The sequence below is a fragment of the Chrysemys picta genome, chromosome 20 (assembly GCF_011386835.1).
Source record: "Chrysemys picta bellii isolate R12L10 chromosome 20, ASM1138683v2, whole genome shotgun sequence".
NCBI lineage: Eukaryota > Metazoa > Chordata > Testudines > Emydidae > Chrysemys > Chrysemys picta.
In genome coordinates, this window is record NC_088810.1 from 431,051 (window position 1) to 455,387 (window position 24,337).

Genomic DNA, 24,337 nt, shown 5'->3' on the forward strand with positions numbered 1-24,337 from the left:
ATTGGGCGGGATTTGAGCCTGGAGCATCCAGGCGCTTGCAAAGAGTCGTGGACTTGGCTGGCCTCCCTGCACCTCTGTGAGGTTGGGAACTGTCCCAATCCACAGATGGGAAAACAGAGGCACAGGGAGATTCAGTGACTTGTACGAGGAGCTGATACCGGTACTAGAACCCAGGCTTGGCACCTCGCCTACGGGCAGAGCCGGTGAACCTGGCGTCATTTGTATTGTGACAGCACCTGTCCACCCCCATCGTGGCGGGTGCTGCAGGGGTCCCGGGGGTGGTCTATACCCAAAGAGCGCAGTCTGAATAGCCAGAGGGGATTGCCCTCCCCTCGCTACCTGTGGGATCGGAGGCCCAGGAAGAGGCAGCGGCTGGCTGGTGACAGAGCTGGTATTTCACGGCCCAGACTGTACAGACACCAAAGAGACCACTGGTGCCAGGGATGGTGCTGGAGGCTGGGGAGGCTGCAGGGCCATGGCAGCGATGTTGCCTGCACTGGCCCCTTTGCGCTGGGGCCCTGCTGCAGTGGGACTAGCAGCCAATGCAAAGCCCATTGACTTTGTTTGCACTGGCCCAAGGGAGGGGGAGAGGCTGCAGGGAGCAGCTGCATCCCAGTACTGTCCATCCCTGGGTACAGCCCACTCCATAGTTCCCCCTGCGCCCAGCTGTGCAGTGCACACCCCTGCCCCTGCACCCCCCTCCCACCCTCTGCCTTTCAGCAGCCACTCCCCCGCCTCCTCGTTCCAGCCCTAATCCCAGCTCCACCCTGCCTTTGTCTCCAATGCACCAACATTCCTGAGATACTCTGGCCAGGGGACAGCATGCCCACCGCCTGCATTAGTGGGGAATGGGGGCTGGAAGCCCGGACTCCTGGGTTCTCTCCCAGCTCTGGAAGGGGAGTAGGGTCTGGTGGGTTAGAAGCCCTGACTCCTGGGTTCTATCCCAGCTCTGGAAGGGGAGTAGGGTCTGGTGGGTTAGAGCAGGGGGTGCTGGGAGCCCCGACTCCTAGGTTCTCTTCCAGCTCTGGGAGGGGAGTAGGGTCTGGTGGGTTAGAGCAGGGGGGCTGGGAGCCAGGACTCCTGGGTTCTCTCCCTGGCTCTGGCACTCTAAGGTTAGCCAAGTGTCCTTCCTGCTTGTCCCTCAGTTTCCTGTCTGTAAAATGGGGATACCCTCCCCCCTTGTCATTGGGCACCTGCCTCTCTGAAGTGCAGAGTTGCGTCTCATTGATCCTTCATTGCTGGCCTTGGCGTGGCAGGGCTGTGACTGGCTTCCCAGGGAAGGGACTCAGGGAGCAGGGACAGGTCTGCCAGGGTGGTGGGTGCAGTTGTGGGGAGATTGCAGGGAGCCCCCCCCCCCTTCTGTAACAACCTTTTATGTACTTGAAAACCGTTATCATGTCCCCTCTCAGGCTTCTCTTCTCCAGACTAAACAAAACTAATTTTTTCAATCTTCCCTCATAGGTCATGTTTTCTAGACCTTTAATCATTTTTGTTCCTCTTCTCTGGACTTTCTCCAATTTGTCCACATCTTTCCTGAAATGTGGGGCCCAGAACTGGACACAATACTCCAGTTGAGGCCTAATCAGCGCAGAGTAGAGCGGACGAATTACTTCTCGTGTCTTGTTTACAACACTCCTGCTAAGACATCCCAGAGTGATGTTTGCTTTTTATGCAACTGTTACATGGTTTACTCGTATTTAGCTTGTGATCCACTATAACCCCCAGATCCCTTTCTGCCGTGCTCCTTCCTGGGCCGTCATTGCCCATTTATTGTGTATGCAACTGGTTGTTCCTTCCTAAGTGGAGTGACTTTGCATTTGTCCTTATTGAATTTCATCCTATTTACTTCAGACCATTTCTCTGGTTCGTCCAGATCATTTTGAATTTTCATCCTATCCTCCAAAGCACTTGCAACCCCTCCCAGCTTGGTATCGTCCACATACTTTGTAAGTGCACTCTCTGTGCCATTATCTAAATGATTGAGGAAGAATATTGAACAGAACAGGACCCAGGACCGATCCCTGTGGATAGCTGGCATTAAGTCTGTATTCATTAAGGATTAGTGTCTCCTTTGTATAGTCGTGGCTGCGAGGGGCATGCCCGGCGCCCATTGTGTTAGGCATTGCACAGACCAGTCTAAAGGTCATCTGAGCGCAGTCGAGGAAGGGGAATGCGCTCAGGTCCCCCAGAGCCCTTCGGGGTGACTCCCTGCCCCCATCCCGGATCGGAGATCACCCCCTTGAGATGGTTGGTGGCCAGGGAACTGGGACCTGCCTCCTGCCAGCCCACGGACGCTGCAAGTCTCGTGTTTGGTTCCCTGCATCATAGCAGAGCTGGGAATGTGAAGGGCTCCTGTGTCGGGGCCCCACTCGCTGCTGTTTCCTGTGCGGGCTGCTCACTCTTTGCAGTAGTGCCGAGAGGCTGCATCTGGGGAGAGAGATACAGGATGAGACAGTCCCTGCCCCGCAGACCTGAGGGCCTCAGTGCGCGTTAGTGTCACCCCGTGTTAACGCTCGGCTGCAGAGGATGAGTCGCTGTGTGTCGTTCCCTGGCCTGGGTTATTCATAGATCGTCCAAGCCAGAAGGGACTGTTGTGAATATCTCGTCTGACCTGCCGTGTGAGGCCGGCCAGGAGGGCAAACTAGTTAACAGTGGGCCCCCATCCATTCTTGTAGCTAGAGCTATTGGACCCCTGCTCCTCCCAGAGCCAGGGAGAGAACCCAGGAGTCCTGGCTCCCAGGCTCCCTGCTCAAACCCACTAAACCCCACTCCCCTCCCAGAGCCGGGATAGAACCCAGGAGTCCTGAGCCCCAGTCCACAACGCGGGTTTTCTTTGAAGGGGCTGAAGAGGGGAAATTGCAGCCCAAAAGGTTATGGTTCGGCAGAGCTAGTGGAGGGAGGGAGCTGCGAGTGGATCCCACAGACAGCCTGAGACAGGGGCTCTGGGAGGGCAGTGGGGTCTAGCACAGTGGTTCACAAACTTTTTTTTTCATGGACCACTTGAAAATTGCTGAGGGTCTCGGCGGACCACTTAATGCTCTTTCCAAATGTTGTTTGTACCGTTAGCTAACTATTGTAAAGCGCTTTGGATAAAAGCACTATATAAAAAAACCTCTTAATAATAATTAACATTTTTTGTTCTACAAATAAAAGCACAAAACTAGTATTTTAATATCGGTAGTCTTAAACTTTCTAATGCGATGGATGTGCCCTCTCTCCCCTGCCGTGGCAGCCCCTGAGCTAGGGCTGGGAAGGGGGGTGTCTCTCCCCGGCAGCCGCATCCGTGGAGCGGGGGAAAGTCACCTCTTTCTCTCGCCGCCGCAGCCCTGCACGTTCCAAATTCCCCCCACCCCTCTCTTCTCACCCCACTGCCCCCTCCCACCTGCCCCCTATTCCACCCAAGGCCACCCCTTCACCTTACATGTGCATCTTCTCCAGGGTCCAGGCACCTAATTAATGGAGCGGCTCCACTAATTAGGTGGGTGGCCCTTCATTCTCTCGTGTGCGGCTGCCCAGGCACACACCTTAGAGGGAACTATCCGTGGACCACCTGAATGGAGCTCAGTCCGCGGACCACAGTTTGAGAACCCCTGGTCTAGTGGTTTGGGGAGGGCTGGGAGCCAGGACTCCTGGGTTCTATCCTGGCTCTGGGAGGATAGTGGGGTCTAGTGCAGTAGTTCTCAGCCAGGGATCTGGGGCCCCCTGGAGGGCCGCAAGCAGGTTTCAGGGGGGCCGCCAAGGATTGCCAGCATTAGATTCACTAGGGCCCAGGACAGAAAGCTGAAGCCTTGCCGGGGCTGAAGCCAAAGCCTGAGCAGCTTAGCTTGGCAGGGGCCCCTGTGGTGTGGGGCCCAGGGCAACTGCCCGGCTTGCTACCCCCTAACACCGGCCCTGGCTTTTATATGCAGAAAAACAGTTGTCATGACGCAGCTGGGCCGTGGAGTTTTTATAGCCTGTTGCGGGACACCCGTCCCAGGACACCTGCAGAGCTGGCACGTCTTCAGCTGAAGGGAGGCAGCTGTGAACGAGCCTGGGCCCCGTGGTGCCTCTGCAGCGTGGGGCTGGTACCGCTGGAGCTGGGGGCCTTTGGGGCTAATCTGTGTCTGGGCCCTCTGACCTCAGACCCAAGGCTCTTACCTGCTTAACTGGAAGCACGCGGCTCCCGATCTGCAGCGCGGCCTCCTGGCTGGGGGCTCATGAAATCAGGGCAACGTCTTGGGCATGTGAGGGCGAAGCTGAATCAATGGAAGTGGCTCAGACAGCGAAGTCCGAGCCGGACCGGCTTTAGCAGCCTGAAAACGCACCGTGCCTGCAGCCCCGCACGCCTGTGTGTGGAAACGCGCAGTCTGTATGGATACAGCCGTGCAGGTACGGGGGGAGCAGGGATGTCTGCATAGAGATGCACATGTGGGGTGTGGAGATGCACACTGGGGGGAGATCCAGCACTGTGGCTGACTTGTGCTGTTGTCATGACTCTTGTGGATTCTGGTGTTTCTTCATAAAGACCCAGCTCCCAGGGTCATGTGATTTTATTTGAGACTCACTGCTTGTGTTTGGCAAAAGTCCATTCTGGCTCTCCTGGCTGGGGGGGGGAAGGGTGTGTCAGGAGACAAGAAAACAGCTCAGAAAGCAGAAGGCAAAACGAGCTGAATTGGGGCAGGGGAAAAGAGTTTAAGAAACAAAAACAGTGGTTTTTTTGTGGCCCTGAGTCACGAAAATCTCAGATTAGTGACTGTCCAGGGAGAGGAGGAAGCCTTTGTGTAGAGGGTTGGACAGGTGTGTATCTGTGCATGCAGGGGTGGGTGTGTGGATAGAACTTGTCTGTCTGTGTTGGGATACAACGGCACGTTGGACAGACAGACGGCCGAGGGAGGCTCCCAGGCCCTGCATGGGTCTCCTTGGGAGAGCAGCGCTGCTCTCCCAAGTTAGTGGGATGAACCAATCGGGTGCGGGGGAGCCTGTTAAATACACTGCATTTGATCAGCACCTGTGGCAGCGCTCAGCTGGCTGGGCTAAAATTTTCCCGTGTCCCCCTGCCGGCGGCCCCTGCCCTCTGCTCGATTCTCCCTCACTCTGGATCGGGGTGCGGAAGGTGATGGCACTTTGAACTGCACACTTGCTCCTTTATGCATTCATGGCAGCACGTCAGAAGAGATCTTCATCTGGTGCAGCTCCTGGTGCGCTGGGCTTGCGAAACACAGAGAGTCCAGCTCCCCATGGCATCCCTGCACGGGTGGGGAGTGGGGCTATTTATATAGGGACCCCGGCCCAATGTTGGGGCTCCCAGCTCTTCCTTTGGGGAGACAATTCCCCAGCCTGATCCATCTCTCTGTCGTGATATTTTCCCATGGTATGCAGCCTAGCTTTTCCCTTTTCTGAACTGGCCCCAGTTGTCCCTTGGCTTTGTCTATATGCAGAGCTGCACCTGTTTAAGATCTGGGTTTAAATGGATTCAGGTAACTGGTGTAAACGGCCCTGTGGACACTGCGGGTTGGCTGGAGGCAGGCTTAGGTCTAAGCATGCAATTGTACCGTTTACAAAGCTGCCGCGTTCAGTTCTATCGGTGCAATTCCCTGGGTAGCCCTTGCCCAGGCGTCGTTACTTGGGCAAACAACCCAGGAACAGGAGCGTTTGTTTGCGTGCCCCAAACCCATTGAGTTAAACCCGGGGGCAGAGAAGAGCCGCAGAAATGATCTGAGGGCTGGAGAAGATGCCTTGGAGTGAGACGGAGCGTGCTTGGTCTGGCTAGCGTCTCACAAGGGTCACGAGGTGCAGGGGTCGGGGGGTCGACGTGGTTTCCATCATACGCAGAGTTTACAGTTTGGCTCAGTGGCTCTTGGCACCCCCCTATACACACTGCTCCAACGCCCCTGGGGAGGCGATTGTCCCAGGCACTGAAAGCCTCTCTGAGCCTAGCGGCGAAGCAGAACAGAAACCAGTGACTGGATGGTACAGCCAGACATGGTGCAGTTGGAAACAAGGCACCAGTTCTGAGTGGATTGGGAGGCACTCCCATGGGAAGCAGTGAGTTCTCACTGAGATGCGGGTTTGTGCAGGGGGACGCATGGAAGTCCCTGGCCTGTGATGTACAGCAGGTCAGACTGCAAGACCGAATGGTCCCTGGATCTGTGGGTAGAAGGATCCCTGGTGGGCAAGTAAAGCAGGCCCATAGGCGGAGGGACCATTAGATCATCTAGTCAGACCCCAGAATAACACCTGCAACTTAAATGGCTCTTATTGGAATTATCCCTCCAAACCCACCGGTAACTCCCTGGGTTTGTGGCTCCCAGACTTCCACATCTCCCTGCCAGAGGGGCGTCCCCAGCGAGGAGCTGGCCAGCTCTGGGCTGCAGGGGCTTGGAGCTCAGAGTGGGATACTCATGGGGGTGTGTCTCTCTTGTTCTTCCCCCCCAATCACTAACCAGCTGAGTCTCTCTCTAGGCTGTGAATCGGGACATCTGGGTCTGTCCTGGCTCTGGGAAGGACTTGGGGTCTAGTGGTTAGAGCAGGGGGGCTGGGTTCTCTTCCTGGCTCTGAGCGGGGAGTGGGGTTAATGGTCAGAGCAGAAGGGCTCCTGGGTTCTATTCTGACTCTGTGAGAGGAATGGGGTCCAGTGGGTCAAATCAGGAGGGTCTGGGAGAGCCGACTCCTGGGTTCCATCCCAACTCTGGGAGCGGCGTTGGGTCTAGCGGCTGGAGTAGGCCATTCCCTCCCACCCCTGCTAACTGGCTCTGTCTCTCCCCACACAGTGGTGCTGACGCAGCGGGTGAAGGTCCGGAATGAGGTCACGGGCTATGTGGGCGATGAGGCCATGCTGCAATGCCTCTTCCCCGCCACCAGCCCCGACATCCAGGTCAGCCAGGTTACCTGGATGAAGGAGATGGGGGGCAAGAAGCAGAATGTGGCTGTCTATCTCCCGGACCACAAGCCCAACTTCCCCTTGGACAACAGCGGCAGGATCCGGTTTCTGAACCTCTCCCTGCAGGATGCCACGCTGATCATCCAGCCCTTGCGCATGAGTGACGAGGGCACCTACGTCTGTGAATTCGCCACCTACCCTCATGGCAACGAGGATGGGGTCACCACGCTCAGCATCCTGGGTGAGGGGTGCACAGGGACTGTCCCTGGGGGCTCCCAAGGTGGGGAACTGGTTGGGGGGGGGGAATGGCACATGGGGCCTTCCCCTCTAGAGTGTGCCAATCCCACCCCAGGGCAGGGGACTGGCTGGGGTGGGGGTGGAGGAATGAGATACAGGCCTTCCCCTCTAGGGGCCGCTGGCTCTGATCTGGAGAAGGGCGTATGGGGCTGATGGTTTGGCCTGTGGGTCCCATCTTCTCAGAGAATGGTCTGTGAGGACACCCCTGGGATCAGATGCAGCCTGCGCCGCTCCCAGGGCAGGGGAAGTGGTGAAATCGGTGCCTCAGGGTTCCTCATACCTGTGTCTGGCATGGGCAGAACTGCCTGTGCTAATTGCTTTAATTAACGATGGGGAAAGCATCATAAAGCATGGCTACCAAGACGCTCTCGGTGGGCAGCTGCTGGGAAAGGGATTTTCAGGGACGGGAACTTGGCTAGGAGGGTCCGGGGGGTTGGGACTCAGGACTCCTGGTTCTGCTCCCATGGAGCTTGGCCAAGTCCAATCTCTGTGCAGCGCCCGGTACGATGGGGCCCCTGACCTTGGCTGGAGGAGCCTGGGGAACACCACTAGCTAACCCTGCCCTCTGGTCCCCCCAGCCAGGCCCACCAACACGGCGGAGTCGCGGAAGGTGGTGGCAGGTAACACCACGATCCCAGTGGCCGTCTGCACCTCAGCCAACGGCAAACCCCCTGCCCAGATCAAGTGGCTCTCCACCCTCCCCGGCAACTTCAATGCCTCCGAGATGACCAATGGAGACGGCACCGTCACCGTCACCAGCCAGTTCAACATGGTGCCCACGGCGGCAGCAGACCAGCAGCAAATCACCTGCGTCATCAGCCAGAGGACACTGGCTGCGCCGGAGAACATCCCGGTCGTGCTGTCCGTGCTGTGTGAGTGACGGGGCCGGGGCTCATGGATCCCATCCGCCGCTCTGGGAGGGGAGTGCGGGCTGGTGGGTTAAAGCAGGAGGGCTGGGAGCCAGGACTCCTGGGTTCTATCCCTGTCCCTGGTGGGGGAGTGGGGTCTAGTGCAGGAGTTCTCAAACTGGGGGTCAGGACCCCTCTGCATGTTGCAAGGTTATTACATGGGGAGTCACAAGCTGTCAGCCTCCACCCCAAACCCTGATTCGTCTCCAGCATTTATAGTAGTGCTAAATGTTTTTAAAAGTGTGTTTAATTTATAAGGGGCGGTCGTACTCAGAGGCTTGCTGTGTGAAAGGGGTCACCAGTACAAATGTTTGAGAACCACTGGTCTAGTGGGTTAGAATGGGAGGAGGGGCTAGGTACCAGGACTCCTGGGTTCTATCCCTGTCCCTGGTGGTGGAGTGGGGTCCAGTGGGCTGGAAGCTGGGTGTGTCCTTTTTGTCAGACATGACAGACATCATGGGGTCAGACATCAAGAATTGTAACATTCAAAAACCAGTAGGACAGCACTTCAGTCTCCCTGAACACTCAATAACAGACTTAAATGGCAATTCTTCAACAAAAAAACTTGGCCTTGTTAGCACTGACCCCCCACTTGGTAGGGCAACTCCCATCTTTTCTTGTGCTGTGTATTTATACCTCTCTACTGTATTTTTCACTCCATGCATCTGAGACCCTGTGGGCCGGGCCCACGCCCCACTGGAGTTTTGTCTGTTATATAACAACAGCGATGGAGCCAGTGACATGACTCCATTTAGCCTAAAAGGGCCAGGATAATTTTAGCTGTTCAGGTGTGACTGAGCCTTTCGTCAGTGAGGGGATACTGGCTGGCACACATTCCAGTTAATGGGCTTCAGTGTTCCTTTGCAGTTACCACGTTTATGAACATTAAAAAGTTATGTGCTGAGGTGGTTTAAAGCATAACACAGGTTTTTAGGTTTGCAAATCTGTGAACCTCTGAGATTTTATTTATTTATTTATTGGACATAATATGGGAGGGTTTCCTTTCCGCCCTCTGCTCATGAGGTTATGTATGTGTCTTGTAGTGTTCTTCTGAACGCGAGTTGGAAGGAATTTTTTTTTTTTTTCAGTAAGTGTGGACTGATTCTTTTCTCTTTGAAGGCATGTCATTTTTTCAGGTTCACACTGATTAACACAGAAAACACTTGGGGCTGTTAAACTTTCTTCAAATCCCATAGAAAATTCAGTTCAGCTACATTTCCCAGTACAGGGATGAAATGGGTGTTTGTATAGACAAACATGAACTTGCTTAACTACTCACTTCCCCCCCCCCCCCCCCCAGATGATGTATTCAGTCTGTTTATATGGAATATGGGAGTTGGGTGAGGAGCCGTTTCAGCCTATGTAGGACTTATTAAAAGACAAATTTGAAGTAGAACTGTATCCTAAACTGCACTATGGTATTGCACCCAAACATTGCATTTCAATGGGGGATTCAACTTCCTTTACAGCAGTGGTCCCCAACGCGGTGCCCGCAGGCGCCATGGCGCCCGCCGGGGCATTTATGTGGGCCCGCCTAGTGCGCAGCAGGGGAGAGAAGCTGCAGCCCCGCGCCTGCCGGGGACAGAGAACTCTGGGGCTGCAGGCTGCGGGCGCCAGTGTTCTCAGTCCTCGCGGCTTCTCTCTGCGCTGCCCAGAACTGCCGCCAAAAACAAAAAACTGCTCCGACTCTGCCGTCCAAAGAATGGACGGAATGCCGCTCCATAGCATGTGCTGCCCCAGGCATGTGCTTCCTCCACCGGTGCCTTGAGCCAGCCCTGTATGTGAGTATTCTTCCGCTGCACGGATACTGCTGTTTTCTTGTGCTTTGCGATTTATTATTTTTTTTAACATTTTGCCCCAAAATGAGTGGTTCAGATAAAAGACAACGTACATATTTCAATGCAGAGTGGGAAGAATCCTATTGTTTTATTGAAAATAAAGGGAAATGTGTTTGCTTATTGTGCGGGGGTGCTGTTGCAGTGCCGAAAAAACATAATGTTGAACGCCATTTCCAAACTAATCACGGCTCTTTTGACATTAGCCATCCACTTAAATCTGAATTGAGAGAGGTTTGATTTGAGTTGATTAATTTTCTTCTATCTGCCCAGCAATCTGTTGTCACTAGACAAATGGTAAAGTCTAAAAGTGCTACTGTTGCTTCCTTTAAAATTGCTCATCTGCTCGCAAAGAAGAAAAACCCCTTTCAAGATGGTGAATTGTTGAAGAAAGCATTTTTGACTGGTGCTGATTGCCTGTTTCAAGGATTTCCTAACAAGGGTGAGATTTTGTCGGCAATACAAGACTTGCAGTTATCAGACAACACAGTTACGAGGAGGATACATGCAGTTTCAAGCGACATGCAAACTCAGCTAAAGGATGACTTGGAAATATGTGACTGGTTTTCACTGCAGTTCGATGAGTCGACAGATATATCGGATACAGCGCAGTTGGCAGTTATGGTGAGGATGGTATTTAGTGACTTCTCCGTAAAAGAAGAGTTACTAAAAGTATTGCCTATGAAAGGGCGAACAAAGGGTGAGGACATCTCTAATTTATTCAAATTATACGCAACATCAATTAGTATGCCACTACACAAGCTGTCTGCGATCACCACTGATGGGGCACCAGCAATGATGGGCACCGCCAGTGGATTCATTGCACTCTGTAAGAAGAATGAATCCTTTCCAAACTTTGTCTTATCATTGCATTATCCACCAAGAAGCTTTGTGCATCAAAGTTCTTTTCAACATGTCATGAATGTCGTTATTAAAATAATTAACTCTATTCAAGCTAAACCTTTGCAACACCGACTTTTTAAGGCCCTGTTGGAAGATGTTGATGATAAACAATCTGATCTGAACTTGCACACAGAAGTACGATGGCTGAGCAAAGGTAAAGTTCTTGCACGTTTTTTAAGCCTATTGAAGATATCAAAGAATTTCTGAAGTCCACAAATCAGGACTTCAAGCAGCTAGAAGACTCCAGCTAGTTAATGGACTTGGCTTTTCTTGCCGACATCCATAGGCGTGCGCAGAACATTTAATTAGGGTGTGCACCCAGGGAATTTTTTTTTAAAAGGCAAACATCATAAAGGTTGGGGTGGGGGGGTGCGGTGTGCAGGAAGGGGCTCAGGGCAAGGGATTGGGGCAGAGGAGGGGTGCGGGGTGTATGAGGGGGCTCAGGGAAGGGGGTTGGGGTGCAGGAGGGGTGTGGTAGGGGGCTCAGGGCAGGAGGTTGGGGGCCAGGGGGCAGGAGGGGGCTCAGGGCAGGGAGTTGGGGTGCAGGAGGGGTGTGGCAGGGGGCTCAGGACAGGGGGTTAGTGTAAGAGGTCCAGGCAGGAGGTTGGGGGCCAGGGGGCAGGAGGGGGCTCAGGGCAGGGGGTGGGAGGACAGGGAGTTGGGGTGCAGGAGGGTAGTCTGTTTGCAGGTGGGCCCCGGGCTGGGGATCTGGGCTCCCCCGTCCCGGCGGGAAGGCGAGGGGGCCGGGCTGGGCGCTTGGGGCCAGGCCAGGCAGAGGCAGCCGGGGCGGATCGCAGCGGGGCCGGGCTGTTCCCGGAGCTGGATTCAAAGCCGAGGAGCCGTGCCGGAGCCCCCGAACAGCACTGGGGAGCTGAGCTCGCAGCTGGGCTCCCGGGGGGGGCCTGTGGGCCGGGCTCGCCCCCTGCTCCGGTCCCGCTGGCTCCTGGGTCCCACTTAAGGTGGGCTGGGCTCGGAGGCAGCCTGACCCGCCCAGGTGGTGCCCAGGCCCGCGGCCAGTGCTGGGAGCCGCAGGCGGGTTTGGGGCCCCGGGCGCTGGAGAAGGGCTGCGGCAGCGCCCCCGTGAGCCCCACGGGCCACCTTAAGCGGCTGTGTTGGTGCTTCCGGGTGGGAGGCTGCTAGCAAGCACATGGGGCTGTTAAAGCAGTCGGGGGAAGGGAAGCCCAGTTCAACAGGGTGCAGATGGGGGGGAGGGGGTGCAGGAGGGGTTTGGGCTCTGGCCCGGCGCCGGGTTACCCGCAATGGCGCGCTCCCTGCCTGCCCTGGCCCCACGCCGCTCACCACATCCCTGCGCAGCCCTGAGGGAAAGGGGGGGGACGGCACAGGGCTCTGCACGCTGCCCTTGCCATGCCTCCAGGTATCTCCCCCGAAGCTCCCATTGGCCGCAGTTCCCCGTTCCCGGCCAATGGGAGATGCGGGGGGGGCAGTGCCTGAAGCAACCCGGCCCCAGGGATGTGGTGCCATGCTGGCCGCTTCTAAGAGGGCATTAGGGTGTGCCAGGTGTGCCCCGGCACACCCCGTGCGCACGCCTATGCCGACATAACTGACAAATTGAACATTTTAAATCTTGAGCTCCAGTGAAAAGACATGTGGCTCAAATGATAGGTTCTGTAAAATCATTCAAAGCAAAACTGATCTTGTGGATGTCACATATGAAGACAAAGTCTCTCATACATTTCCCAGGTATGAAGAAAATGGTATGTGACAGTGATTTTAACCCATCACCATTTGTTATCCACATTCAAACACTTCTGGAACAATTTGAAAAGAGATTTCAACCGTTCACCATCATTGAGCCTGTAGTTGCCTTTCTTGTGAATCCTTTTACTTGCCAAACAGAGGTAACAGAAATGGCTACATCAATTGTGAGTCTCATTCAAGTAAGAACAGAAGACGTGAAATTGGAGATTTTTGGACTTTCAGAATGATATTGTTCTAAAATCCTGCGCAACAGATGAAAACTTTTGGAATCTGGTTGACCGAAAAAAGTTTCCTGCCTTAAGATTTTATTTTGTATGCTACATTTTTTTATTTCGGGTCCACTTATCTATGTGAAGTTCTGTTTTCAACAGTGAACATCATAAAATCAAAATACAGATCTCGGCTTACAGATGCCCATCTTGATTGCTTACGAACGGGAATATCATCCTACTCTCCCAACTACGAAAAATTGGCTGAAGAAATGCAGTGCCAAAAATCACACTGACTTTATTAGAAAAACAACGTGAATTAATGATACCTATTTTCCATTAAGTGCTGATGAGCGCGTATGATTAACTTTTTTTCATGTTTGTTTGTTTGTTTATTGAAATCCAGATACAAGTAACAATACAAAGAATATTTTTAATTAACCATAACTGGCTATCTATGTTAAAGTAAAAAATAATAAATATATTTGACCAGCAGTTCAATGTTTTACTTTTTTTAAAATAAATAAGATTAAAACTGTTTGATATTTATTTTGTAAAAACTCCTTAATTTTTCTTACAGGTAGATTTTTTTATTAAATTTGAATAATTTAATTAATAACTTTTACATGTAAAATTACCTTTTTTATCTTATGGATTCATATATTATGTTATTAAATATGATGTTTTTCGTATTATTTAATGTACAAATACAAAATAAGCCTTGAAAAATTGTTGGCGCCCACCACACTCTTCTGAAATCATGAATGTGCTACTGGTTACAAAAAGGTTGGGGACCACTGCTTTACAGGAACAGACTCCTGAAACTCTTACCACAAAAGGGGTCCATAGTCATGCAGATAGTCCCATTGTCTTCAATGGGATTGATCAAATGATTATGGGTTTACAGGTTTAGGTTCCAAGTTTGTAAGTTGTTCTGGATGAAACTGACAATGCCGGAGCTGTCGGATCACAAGGAGTTTCATTCGAATAAAGGTGGGCAGATGTGTGATAAGTCTTAGCTCCGTTGCTAAGATGAGGAACATATTTTCAGCAAAGTTCTTGGCAGATTCCTGAGGTGGCTGGTTTAAGGCCATCAGTGTCCGGCATCATAATCTTCACTAAAAGTTCTCCCACCTACAAAACTGGAAAATGAGGATTTGTTTTCTTTGTTTTGCTGCTCCAGTTCCAGTTAACAAAATGCAGGTTAGACTAGTTTGGCTGCAAAGAAGAATTCTCTGTACACTGGGGAATATACGTGATTCCTGTCAGGCTGCAGAACTGGGCTGACATCAGAATCCAAACATCCTCTGGTCAGTGCAAGCAGAGGCATTCCTCTAATGATTTGGACTTGATGTGATGCAGTATGGACGTCATGGATAATTCAGACCAGTGGGGAGAAACAGACTCAAGAACCCTGTTTAAACACCTTCCATCCCCTCTTGATGACTCTTGACCAATTTAACAGCACAATACATATTCTAACAAACAAAGCCTTGGTTTAAGTGTGTTAGTATATGTAGCCCCAAATCTTTCTGGTACCCCACACCCACTAAAAAGCTCTTGCCGGTTCTGTGCACTCAAGGGTACCGCCCTCCCTGCACTACTGCCCTCGGGTCCCCTCTGACCCTGACGTGTGTCACTGACTCCGTCCCAGCCTCGAGCTATCGCTGGGTTCTCAACGGCACCGACACTAACGAGACCGGGAGCAGCTTGACCTTTAACCCCACGACCTTAGATCACCAGGACATGTACGAGTGCCGGGCTCACAACCCCCTCACCAGCCGCACTGCCTGGGCGTCTGTCCCCGTGCGGGTGACAGGGACGGGTGAGTCCCCGGGATGGAGCAACGTGCTGCAGACACAAGGATCCCAGTGCTGGCAGCAATGCCCCAGTGCAGCGCATGGGAGTGCTGGGCTGCAGGGAGCCGGGTGGGGGGATTGCGGCTGAACATCTGATCCAATACCCCCCCCACATCTCTCCTCCAGACACCCCTCGTCCAGGTCTCTCTGCCGGGGCCGTCGCTGGGATCGTCATCGGGACACTGGCGGGGGCGGCGCTGGTCGGAGTCGGGGTCTATTTCCTCTGTGAGTAACAGCCTCCCCCCCCACCCCCGGGAGAGCCAGGACTCCTGCAAAAGGGTTATATAAATAAAATTTATTATGAAACAAAAGGCAAAAAACTATTATGTACATAGTTTAGTCCTATTCAGTGTCTACTCGGCGCTTCTTGGCTTGTCTCTTGTATTCATTAAATGGAGCATCTCTTGTCACTGTCCAGCAATAGTCTGCAAGCATTGATGGGCTCCATTTGCCCTGATAGTGTTTCTCCATTGTTGCAATGTCCTGGTGAAATCGCTCGCCGTGCTCGTCGCTCACTGCTCCGCAGTTCGGTGGAAAAAACTCTAGATGAGAGTGCAAAGAATGTATCTTTAGTGACATGTTGCAACCAAGGCTTTTGTATGCCTTGAGGAGGTTTTCCACCAACAACCTGTAGTTGTCTGCGTTGTTGTTTCCGAGAAAATTTATTGCCACTAACTGGAAGGCTTTCCATGCCGTCTTTTCCTTGCCACGCAGTGCATGGTCAAATGCATCATCTCGAAGAAGTTCACGAATCTGAGGACCAACAACGACACCTTCCTTTATCTTAGCTTCACTTAACCTTGGAAATTTTCCACGGAGGTACTTGAAAGCTGCTTGTGTTTTGTCAATGGCCTTGACAAAGTTCTTCATCAGACCCAGCTTGATGGGTAAGGGTGGTAACAAAATCTTCCTTGATTCAACAAGTGGTGGATGCTGAACACTTTTCCTCCCAGGCTCCAGTGACTGTCGGAGCGGCCAATCTTTCTTGATGTAGTGGGAATCTCTTGCACGACTATCCCATTTGCAGAGAAAACAGCAGTACTTTGTGTATCCAGTCTGCAGACCAAACAAGAGAGCAACAACCTTCAAATTGCCACAAAGCTGCCACTGATGTTGGTCATAGTTTATGCACCTCAAAAGTTGTTTCATGTTGTCATAGGTTTCCTTCATATGGACTGCATGACCAACTGGAATGGATGGCAAAACATTGCCATTATGCAGTAAAACAGCCTTAAGACTCGTCTTCGATGAATCAATGAACAGTCTCCACTCATCTGGATCGTGAATGATGTTGAGGGCTGCCATCACACCATCGATGTTGTTGCAGGCTACAAGATCACCTTCCATGAAGAAGAATGGGACAAGATCCTTTTGACGGTCACGGAACATGGAAACCCTAACATCACCTGCCAGGAGATTCCACTGCTGTAGTCTGGAGCCCAACAGCTCTGCCTTACTCTTGGGTAGTTCCAAATCCCTGACAAGGTCATTCAGTTCACCTTGTGTTATGAGGTGTGGTTCAGAGGAGGAGGATGGGAGAAAATGTGGGTCCTGTGACATTGATGGTTCAGGACCAGAAGTTTCTTCCTCTTCCTCTTCCTCGTCTGACTCAAGTGAGAATGATTCTGGTGCATCAGGAACCGGCAGTCCTTCTCCGTGGGGTACTGGGCGTATAACTGATGGAATGTTTGGATAATGCACAGTCCACTTTTTCTTCTTTGACACACCCTTCCCAACTGGAGGCACCATGCAGAAGTAACAATTGCTGGTATGATCTGTTGGCTCTCTCCAAATCATTGGCACTGCAAAAGGCAGAGATTTCCTTTTCCTGTTCAACCACTGGCGAAGATTTGTTGCACAAGTGTTGCAGCATATGTGTGGGGCCCACCTCTTGTCCTGATCTCCAATTTTGCAGCCAAAAGAAAGGTGATAGGCTTTCTTAACCATAGTGGTTATACTGCGCTTTTGTGATGCAAAAGTCACTTCACCACAAACATAGCAGAAGTTATCTGCACTGTTCACACAAGTACGAGGCATCTCTGCTCACTTTGGCTAAACAGAAATGTGTCCCTTTGCAAAATCAAACACTGACAAATAAGAACACGACACTGTATGATTTCTAGAGCTGATATAGGGCAATTTGTTCAGCAGAGTGATGTAAGCTTCGTTATGATTGCATCATCCATGACTTCTAGGAATAACATGATGCAATTCATATCATGTATGATGCAATACCAGCTTCAGATTGCATCATTCATTGTTTTGCCTAAAAAGCAAGTACTGTCCAAACCCAGTCATAGATTTATTCATAGATCCAGTCAAAGATGTATTTTAGTCATTTCTGGTTTAAATTGAGATCCCTTCCCTTTATAACTCACTTATCCTCCGCCATTCCCAAGTCAAGGGTCGTATATACTGAGCCAATAGCATATCTTGAAAACTAGAGCCAATCAACAATTTTAAGCATCATTTTCGTTCTCAGTGACCCAGAATTAGTAAAGTTTGACTACATTTATTTCAGAAGCATTTTGGCTGTAGAGCAGTGATATCAAAGCTCTTTGCAGTCTTGGGTCCCCCCTCGCTCACCGCAGCCGGGGCCCCACTGCTCCTCAGCCTGGCCAGTTCCAGCTCATGCTGACGTTGGTCCCGCTCATGCTGACATTGTTTCTCCTTCGTTTTACTGCTCCCCAGTCACTTACTGCAGGAAGCGCCGTCCACGGAGTGCAGTAGATCCCACCACTGCCACCAGTTGTCACGGAGTGTGGGGGACTCAGGGCCCTGTACCCCCGGCTTCCTGCAATTCCCCGTGACTCTCAGCCAGCCAGTGAAGCGGAAGGTTTATTTAAGGACAGGAACACAGTCTACAGCAGAGCTTGTAGATACAACCAGGACCCCTCAATCAAGTCCTCTTGGGGAGCGCAGGGAGCTTAGACCCCAGCTTGGGGTTCCCTGCGTTGCACCTCCCAGCCCAAAACTGAAGAACTCCCAAATCCCTCCAGCAGCTCTCCCCCTCCCCTCTGCTCCTCCTCTCCTTTGTCCATCTCCCGGCAGAAGGTGTCACTTCCCCCACCCCCCTCCTGGCTCAGGTTACAGCTCAGGTACCTCAATGTAACTCCCAGGCTCCATTCCCAGGTCAAATCCGCCCTGCTGCCTGCTCTGTCACACCCCCCAATTAGGTGCATCTTGGGGTCCCAGGGCGCCCCAGCCCCCTTGGGAGGTCAGAGCCCCGTCTGCCTCCCAGCCATGTCCCCAGCCAGCTCCTGAAACTCTCCCTTCAGCGACCCCTCCCACAGCCCTTTGTTCAGTTTCCCGGGCAAAGGTGTCACCTGGCCTCTAACCCCTTCCTGGGTTCTCATGTTACACACTCAGGTATTCTCCGTCGGTCAGTCTCCCATCCCCCAATGCAGACTATCCCAACCACACTCCCCTGTCAGCATTCACAGACCAAGTAAGAACAGGCCCAGTTCGTCACATCTCTCCCCCCTTCGAGACCGAACTGAGTGGGGTCACTTCAGCCAGTGGAGTCCGGATGTCCCCTCCCCAGTCGGACTCTCACGGGTCGTGGGGAGAACCCAGGGGGCCTGGGGCTGTGAGTCCCTTGCTGAGCTATGGGGCTAGGTGGGAATAGGGGGCAGTGCTAGGCTGGGGGGCTGCCCCCCTCACCCCCACTGGGTCTCCCTGATCCGAGAGTAACACTGGCTGACTGCCCATGATGCACCAGCGAGGTCACCTCCACCCCCGGCCTGGGTCTGGGATGGGCAGCGCCGTCCGGGTCGGAGGGGACGGCAAGGAACCAGCACAGGGCCGTGCCCACGGGGTAATGCCAGCAGCACCAAGCGACCTGTGGGGTCGTGACCCTTGAGTAGGGCTCAAATGTCACGGGATCGGCTTGAAAATCCTGCTGTCAGGACGGAGCCTGGGAAATGGTGCAACGACAGCTGAGAGTCTTCTGAAAATCACAGGACTCCGGGAGCCAGAGCCTCAGGGAGGCACCAATAACTGTGAGACTCAACGCCGGGGAGAGGGACCCTCTGCCGGAGCCCAGAAGGCGACTGCCCGTCTCCACAGCTCTGAGGGGCAAAGGGTGAAGGACCCTTCCCACGACACCGCAGGGCAGTGAGAACAGGACACTTCCCCCAGTCCGGCAGGGTGGTGGCCCTGATCCCAGGTGAATGGAGGGGCAGGACTCACGGTGACGCTCTCTCTGTTCCCTGCACAGGAAAGTTTGCCAAGCCCACGGTGACGCTGAACCAAACCCAGGTGCCTGAGAATGGGACCCTCACCCTCACGTGCAACACTTCCCCCCGCGCCGACACCGTGCTCTGGCTCCGGAACGGGTCGTACCTCACACCCAACACGCGGCTGGATCTGTCCTCGGAGAACCGGACCCTCACAGTGCTGAATTTCACCTGGGGCGACACCGGGACCTACCAGTGCGAGGTCGGGAACCCCGTCAGCACCAACTGCAGCGAGCCCAGCACTGTGACGGTGGCCTGTGAGTAACTGCAGCCCCGTCCCCTGGCCGCACTGCACCTGATCTTGACGGCATCACCCAGCCATGGAGATGCGGCTGCCTCTGGGGGGCGGTGGCTATTTATATGGGGATCTCAGTGCTGGCCCCAGTGCCCCGAGTGGTGCTAGTGCCTGAGCAGTGGGGGGTGGGGGCTCAGTAGGGGGCGCTCTCCCTCTGCGGGCCCCAGTGTGGCTCTAGGGGGCCTGGGCTGCAGGGAGTGGGGTGGGGGGATTGTGGCTGAACCATCTGATTTCCCCCCCCCCTCCGAGTCTCGCCTCCAGACGCCCCTCATCCAGATCTCTCTGCTGGGGTGTGACGAACTGGGACTGTTCTTAATGTGGTCTGTGAATGCTGAGTGGGGAGTGTGGTTTGGATAGTCTGCACTGGGGGATGGGAGACTGGCCTTGAGGGAAGATACCTGAGCATGTAACATGAGAACCCAGGAAGGGGTTAGAGGCCAGGTGACACCTTGGCCCGGGAAATTGAACAAAGGCTGTGGGAGGGGTCGCTGAAGGGAGAGTTTCAGGAGCTGGCTGGTGGAATGGAGGGAGCCCAAACGGGGCTCTGACCCCCCAATGGGGCTGTGGTGCTCCTGGAACCGCAAGATGCACCTAACTGGGGGGATCCTGTTGTCTGTGCCTGCAAGACCTGTCTTGGACTGTATTCCTGTCGTCTGAATAAACCTTCTGCTTTACTGGCTGGCTGGGAGTCATGGTGAATCGCAGGAAGCAGGGGGTGCAGGGCCTTGTGTCCCCCCACACTCTGACACGGGGCTGTTGCTGGGATCGTCATCGGGTCACTGGCAGGGGCAGCGCTGGCTGGAGTCGGGGTCTATTTCCTCTGTGAGTAAATGTGTCATCCCCCCCCCCCCCCCCCCGGAGAGGCAGGACTCCTGGGTTCTCTCCCCAGCTCTGAGATGGGAGGGAGGGTCTGGTGGGTTAGAGCGGGGGGGGCTGGGAGCCAGCACCCCAATTCCAGCATCTCTGATGATTCCCCCCCACCCAGGTTCAGGCCACCGCGCTGCCCCTGGTCCTGCCAGCATCACCCAGCCACGGAGATGCAGCTGACTCTGGGGTGGGGCGGGGGGCTGTTTATAGGGGGACCCCTCACTGGTGCCATCCATCCCCTGACCCTCTCTGTGTAGATGGGCCGGACTCTACCAGGATAGACCCACCAGGACCAATCACCCTGACCCTCGGATCCCCTCTGACCCTGACGTGTGTCGCCGACTCCGTCCCAGCCCCGAGCTATCGCTGGATTCTCAACGGCACCGACACTAAGGAGACCGGGAGCAGCTTGACCGTTAACCTCATGACCTTAGATCACCAGGGCACGTACGAGTGCCAGGCTCACAACCCCCTCACCGGCCGCACTGCCTGGGTGTCTGTCGCCGTGCGGGTGACAGGGACGGGTGAGTCCCTGGGATGGAGCAACACGCTGCAGACACAGGGATCCCAGTCCTGGCACCAATGCCCCAGTGCGGCGCTAGGAGGTGCCGGGCTGCAGGGAGCGGGGTGGGGGGATTGTGGTTGAACGTCTGATCCAACCTCCCGCCCCCATCTCTCCTCCAGACGCCCCTCGTCCAGCTCTCTCTGCCGGGGCCGTCGCTGGGATAGTCATCGGGTCACTAGCGGGGGCAGCGCTGGTTGGAGTCGGGATCTATTTCTTCTGTGAGTAACAGCCCCTCCACCCCCTGGAGAGCCAGGACTCCTGGGTTCTATCCCTTTCACTGGGAGGGGAGTGGGGTTGAGTCGTTAGAGCAGGGGGGGCTGGGACCAGGACCCCAATTCCAGTGTCTCTGCTGATTCCTCCCAGACTCTCGCTGCCGGAACGAGACCCCCAAGGAGAACGGGGCACCCGTCCTGATGTACGAGAACCTGCCCCCTACAGCCTGGGCGGGGCCAGTGGTGAGTGACAAGGGCTCAGTTCTCCCCCCCCCTCCACTATTCCAGTCTCACCCCTTCCTCTGCGGGTGCCCCTCAGTCCCAACCTGCAGCCCCCAGCCAGTTTACCCTGTCCCCTTTGGGCCGGGGGGTTACACAAACCCTGGGTCTCATTGACTGTCCCAGTGTCCCCCCTGTCGCGGAGTGTGGGGGAGTCAGGGCCCTGCACCCCTCTTCCTGAGATTCACTGTGACTCTCAACCAGCCAGTAAAGCAGAAGGTTTATTTAAGGACAGGAACACAGTCTCAAGCAGAGCGTGTAGGTACGACCAGACCCCCCTCAATTAGGTCCCTCTGGGAGGTTCAGGGAGCTTAGACCCCAGCTTGGGGTTCCCTGCGTTGCACCACCCAGCCCAAACTGAAACCAAACCAAAACTCCTCCTGCAGCTCCTCTCTTCCCCCTCCCGCCAGCTCCTCCTCTTCTTTGTTCAGTCTCCCCGGGCAGAAGGTGTTAATTCTCCCCACCCCCGTTCCTGGCTCAGGTTACAGCTCAGGTAGCTTCCTTCAAGGGAAGTCCCACATCCCCACTGCAACCCCCCTGCAACATTCCCAGGTCAAATCTGCCCTGCTCCCTCACATCTCTCCCCCCTTCGAGACTGAACTGAGCGGGGTCACTCTGACCAGTGACCTGGGGAAGTTCAGGGCTCCCTCTCCGGGACAATGCGTCCGCTATCAGGTTGTCACGTCCCTTCACATGGACCACATCCATGTCATAATCCTGCAGGAGCAGGCTCCATCTCAGGAGCTTGGCGTTGGCTCCTTTCATCTGGTGCAGCCAGGTCAGGGGAGAGTGGTCGGTGTGCACGGTGAAGTGACGCCCAAAGAGATATGGCTCTAGTTTCTTGAGGGCCCACACCATGGCCAGGCATTCCTTCTCGATGGCCGCGTAGTTCTGCTCCCGGGGTAGCAACTTCTTGCTCAGGTACACGATGGGGTGTCTCTCCCCCTTTTCATCCTCCTGCGTTAACACCGCCCCCAGTCCTGTGTCTGAGGCGTCGGTGAACACCATAAAGGGCTTGTCAAAGTCTGGGTTTGCCAGAACTGGGCCACTGACCAGAGCCTCCTTCAGCGCCCGGAGAGCCTCCTGGCACTCCTCGGTCCAGACCACCTTGTCTGGCTTCCCCTTCTTGCACAGCTCAGTGATGGGGGCGGCTATGGTGCTAAAGTGGGGCACGAACCTTCGATAGTACCCTGCCATCCCAATAAAGGCTTGGACCTGCTTTTTGGTTTGAGGAGCGGGCCAGTTTCTGATCACCTCCACTTTGGCTGGTTCCGGCTTTAGGCAGCCGCTTCCCACCCGGTGGCCTAGGTAGGATACCTCAGCCATCCCCACCTTGCACTTCTCCGGTTTTACGGTCAGCCCAGCCTCCTGGAGTCGGTCCAGCACTTGTCTAACCTGGGACATGTGGTCCTCCCAGGTCTGGCTAAAGACACAGATGTCATCGATATACACCACGGCAAAACTCTCCATCCCCCTCAGTAGCTGATCCACCAGGCGCTGGAAGGTGGCCGGCGCTCCCTTGAGGCCGAAGGGCAGGGTCAGGAACTCATAGAGCCCCAGAGGGGTGATAAAGGCTGATTTCAGCCTGGCATCTGCATCCAGCGGCACTTGCCAATAGCCCTTTGTAAGATCCATGGTGGTAAGGTACCGAGCACCTCCCAGCTTGTCTAGGAGCTCGTCCGGCCTGGGCATGGGGTAGGCATCGGCTACAGTGATGGCATTGAGCTTCCGATAGTCCACACAGAACCGGATCGACCCGTCCTTTTTGGGGACCAGCACCACCGGCGAGGCCCAAGGGCTGGAAGACGGCTGGATCACCCCCAAAGCCAGCATGTCCTTGACCTCTCTTTCCAGGTCCTGAGCAGTTTTCCCTGTGGCTCGGAAGGGGGAGCATTTTATAGGCGGGTGCGATCCTGTCTGCACCGGTGGACAGTCAGATTAGTGCGTCCAGGCTGGTTGGAAAACAGCTGTTGGTACAGATGCAGCACCCCTCCGATCTCAGCTTGCTGGGCAGGGGTTAGCCGATCAGAGAGGGGAATTGCTTCCAGGGGGAAGCCAGCTCTTGTCCCAGGGAATAGATCTACTAAAGGGTCATCTCCCTGCCCCTCCCAATGTCCACACACGGCCAACACCACATTCCCCCTGTCATAATATAGCTTCATCATATTCACATGGTACACCCGGTGGTGGGGTGCCCGGTTCGACAGCTCCACCACATAGTTTACCTCGTTTAGTTGCTTGACAACCTTGAAGGGCCCTTCCCAGGCGGCCTGGAGTTTGTTTTTCCTCACGGGGATGAGCACCATCACCTGATCCCCAGTGGCGAAGGCGCGGGCCCGTGCTGTGCGGTCATACCAGATCTTCTGCTTCCTCTGGGCTCTGGCCAGATTCTCCCTGGCCAGGCCCATGAGCTCGGCAAGTCGTTCCCGGAAGGTCAGGACATACTCCACCACCGACTCTCCATCAGGAGTGGCCTTCCCCTCCCATTCGTCTCTCATCAGGTCCAGGGGCCCCCTTACCCGCCTTCCATATAGCAGTTCGAAAGGCGAAAACCCGGTAGACTCCTGGGGTACCTCCCTGTACGCAAACAGCAGGTGCGGTAAGTACTTGTCCCAGTCCTGCAGGTGCTGATTCATAAATGTTTTCAGCATCATTTTTAGCGTCCCATTGAACCTCTCCACCAGCCCGTTGGATTGGGGGTGATATGCTGAGGCCCAGTTGTGCCGGACCCCACATCTCTCCCACAAGCACCGGAGTAGGGCCGACATGAAGTTGGACCCTTGGTCCGTCAAGACTTCCTTGGGGAACCCCACTCGGCTGAAAATGGTTAGCAGCGCATCTGCCACAGTGTCTGCTTCGATGGACGATAAGGGCACTGCCTCGGGGTAGCGGGTGGCAAAATCTACCACCACCAGGATGTATTTCTTCCCAGACCGGGTCGTCTTGCTGAGAGGTCCCACTATGTCCATGGCCACCTTCTGGAAAGGCTCCTTTATGATGGGCAAAGGTCTCAACGCTGCTTTCCCCTTGTCCCGGGCCTTCCCCACCCTCTGGCAGGGGTCACAGGATCGGCAGTACTGCCGGACGTTGGTGAAGACCCCGGGCCAGTAAAAGTTCTGTAGCAGCCTCTGCCTGGTGCGCCGGATCCCCTGGTGCCCGGCGAGAGGGATGTCATGGGCCAGGTACAGTAGCTTGTGGCGAAACTTCTGGGGAACCACCAGCTGCCTCCTGATCCCCCACGACTCCACTTCCCCTGGGGGAGCCCACTCTTGGTACAGGAACCCCTTCTCCC

The 24,337-nt window shown here is 54.5% G+C and overlaps 2 protein-coding genes across 6 annotated transcripts in view; both read left to right on the plus strand.

Moving 5' to 3' along the window:
- LOC101935353 (carcinoembryonic antigen-related cell adhesion molecule 6-like) overlaps positions 1–24,337 on the plus strand; it is a 108,797-nt gene that overhangs the window by 70,219 nt on the left and 14,241 nt on the right. The gene's annotated exons all lie outside the window — the stretch shown is intronic.
- LOC101945961 (nectin-1-like) overlaps positions 1–24,337 on the plus strand; it is a 40,980-nt gene that overhangs the window by 10,963 nt on the left and 5,680 nt on the right. For 2 of the 5 annotated variants that reach the window (XM_065573893.1, XM_065573892.1), the window contains exons 2-6: positions 6,750–7,100; positions 7,735–8,028; positions 20,247–20,513; positions 20,674–20,772; positions 20,918–21,009. In XM_065573893.1, the coding sequence (XP_065429965.1) occupies positions 6,750–7,100; positions 7,735–8,028; positions 20,247–20,513; positions 20,674–20,772; positions 20,918–21,009 (1,103 nt within the window). Of the gene's footprint in view, positions 1–6,749; positions 7,101–7,734; positions 8,029–9,533; positions 11,134–20,246; positions 20,514–20,673; positions 20,773–20,917; positions 21,010–24,337 lie in introns of those variants that run through there. The other 3 variants (XM_065573895.1, XM_065573894.1, XM_065573897.1) reach the window with 3 other exon arrangements.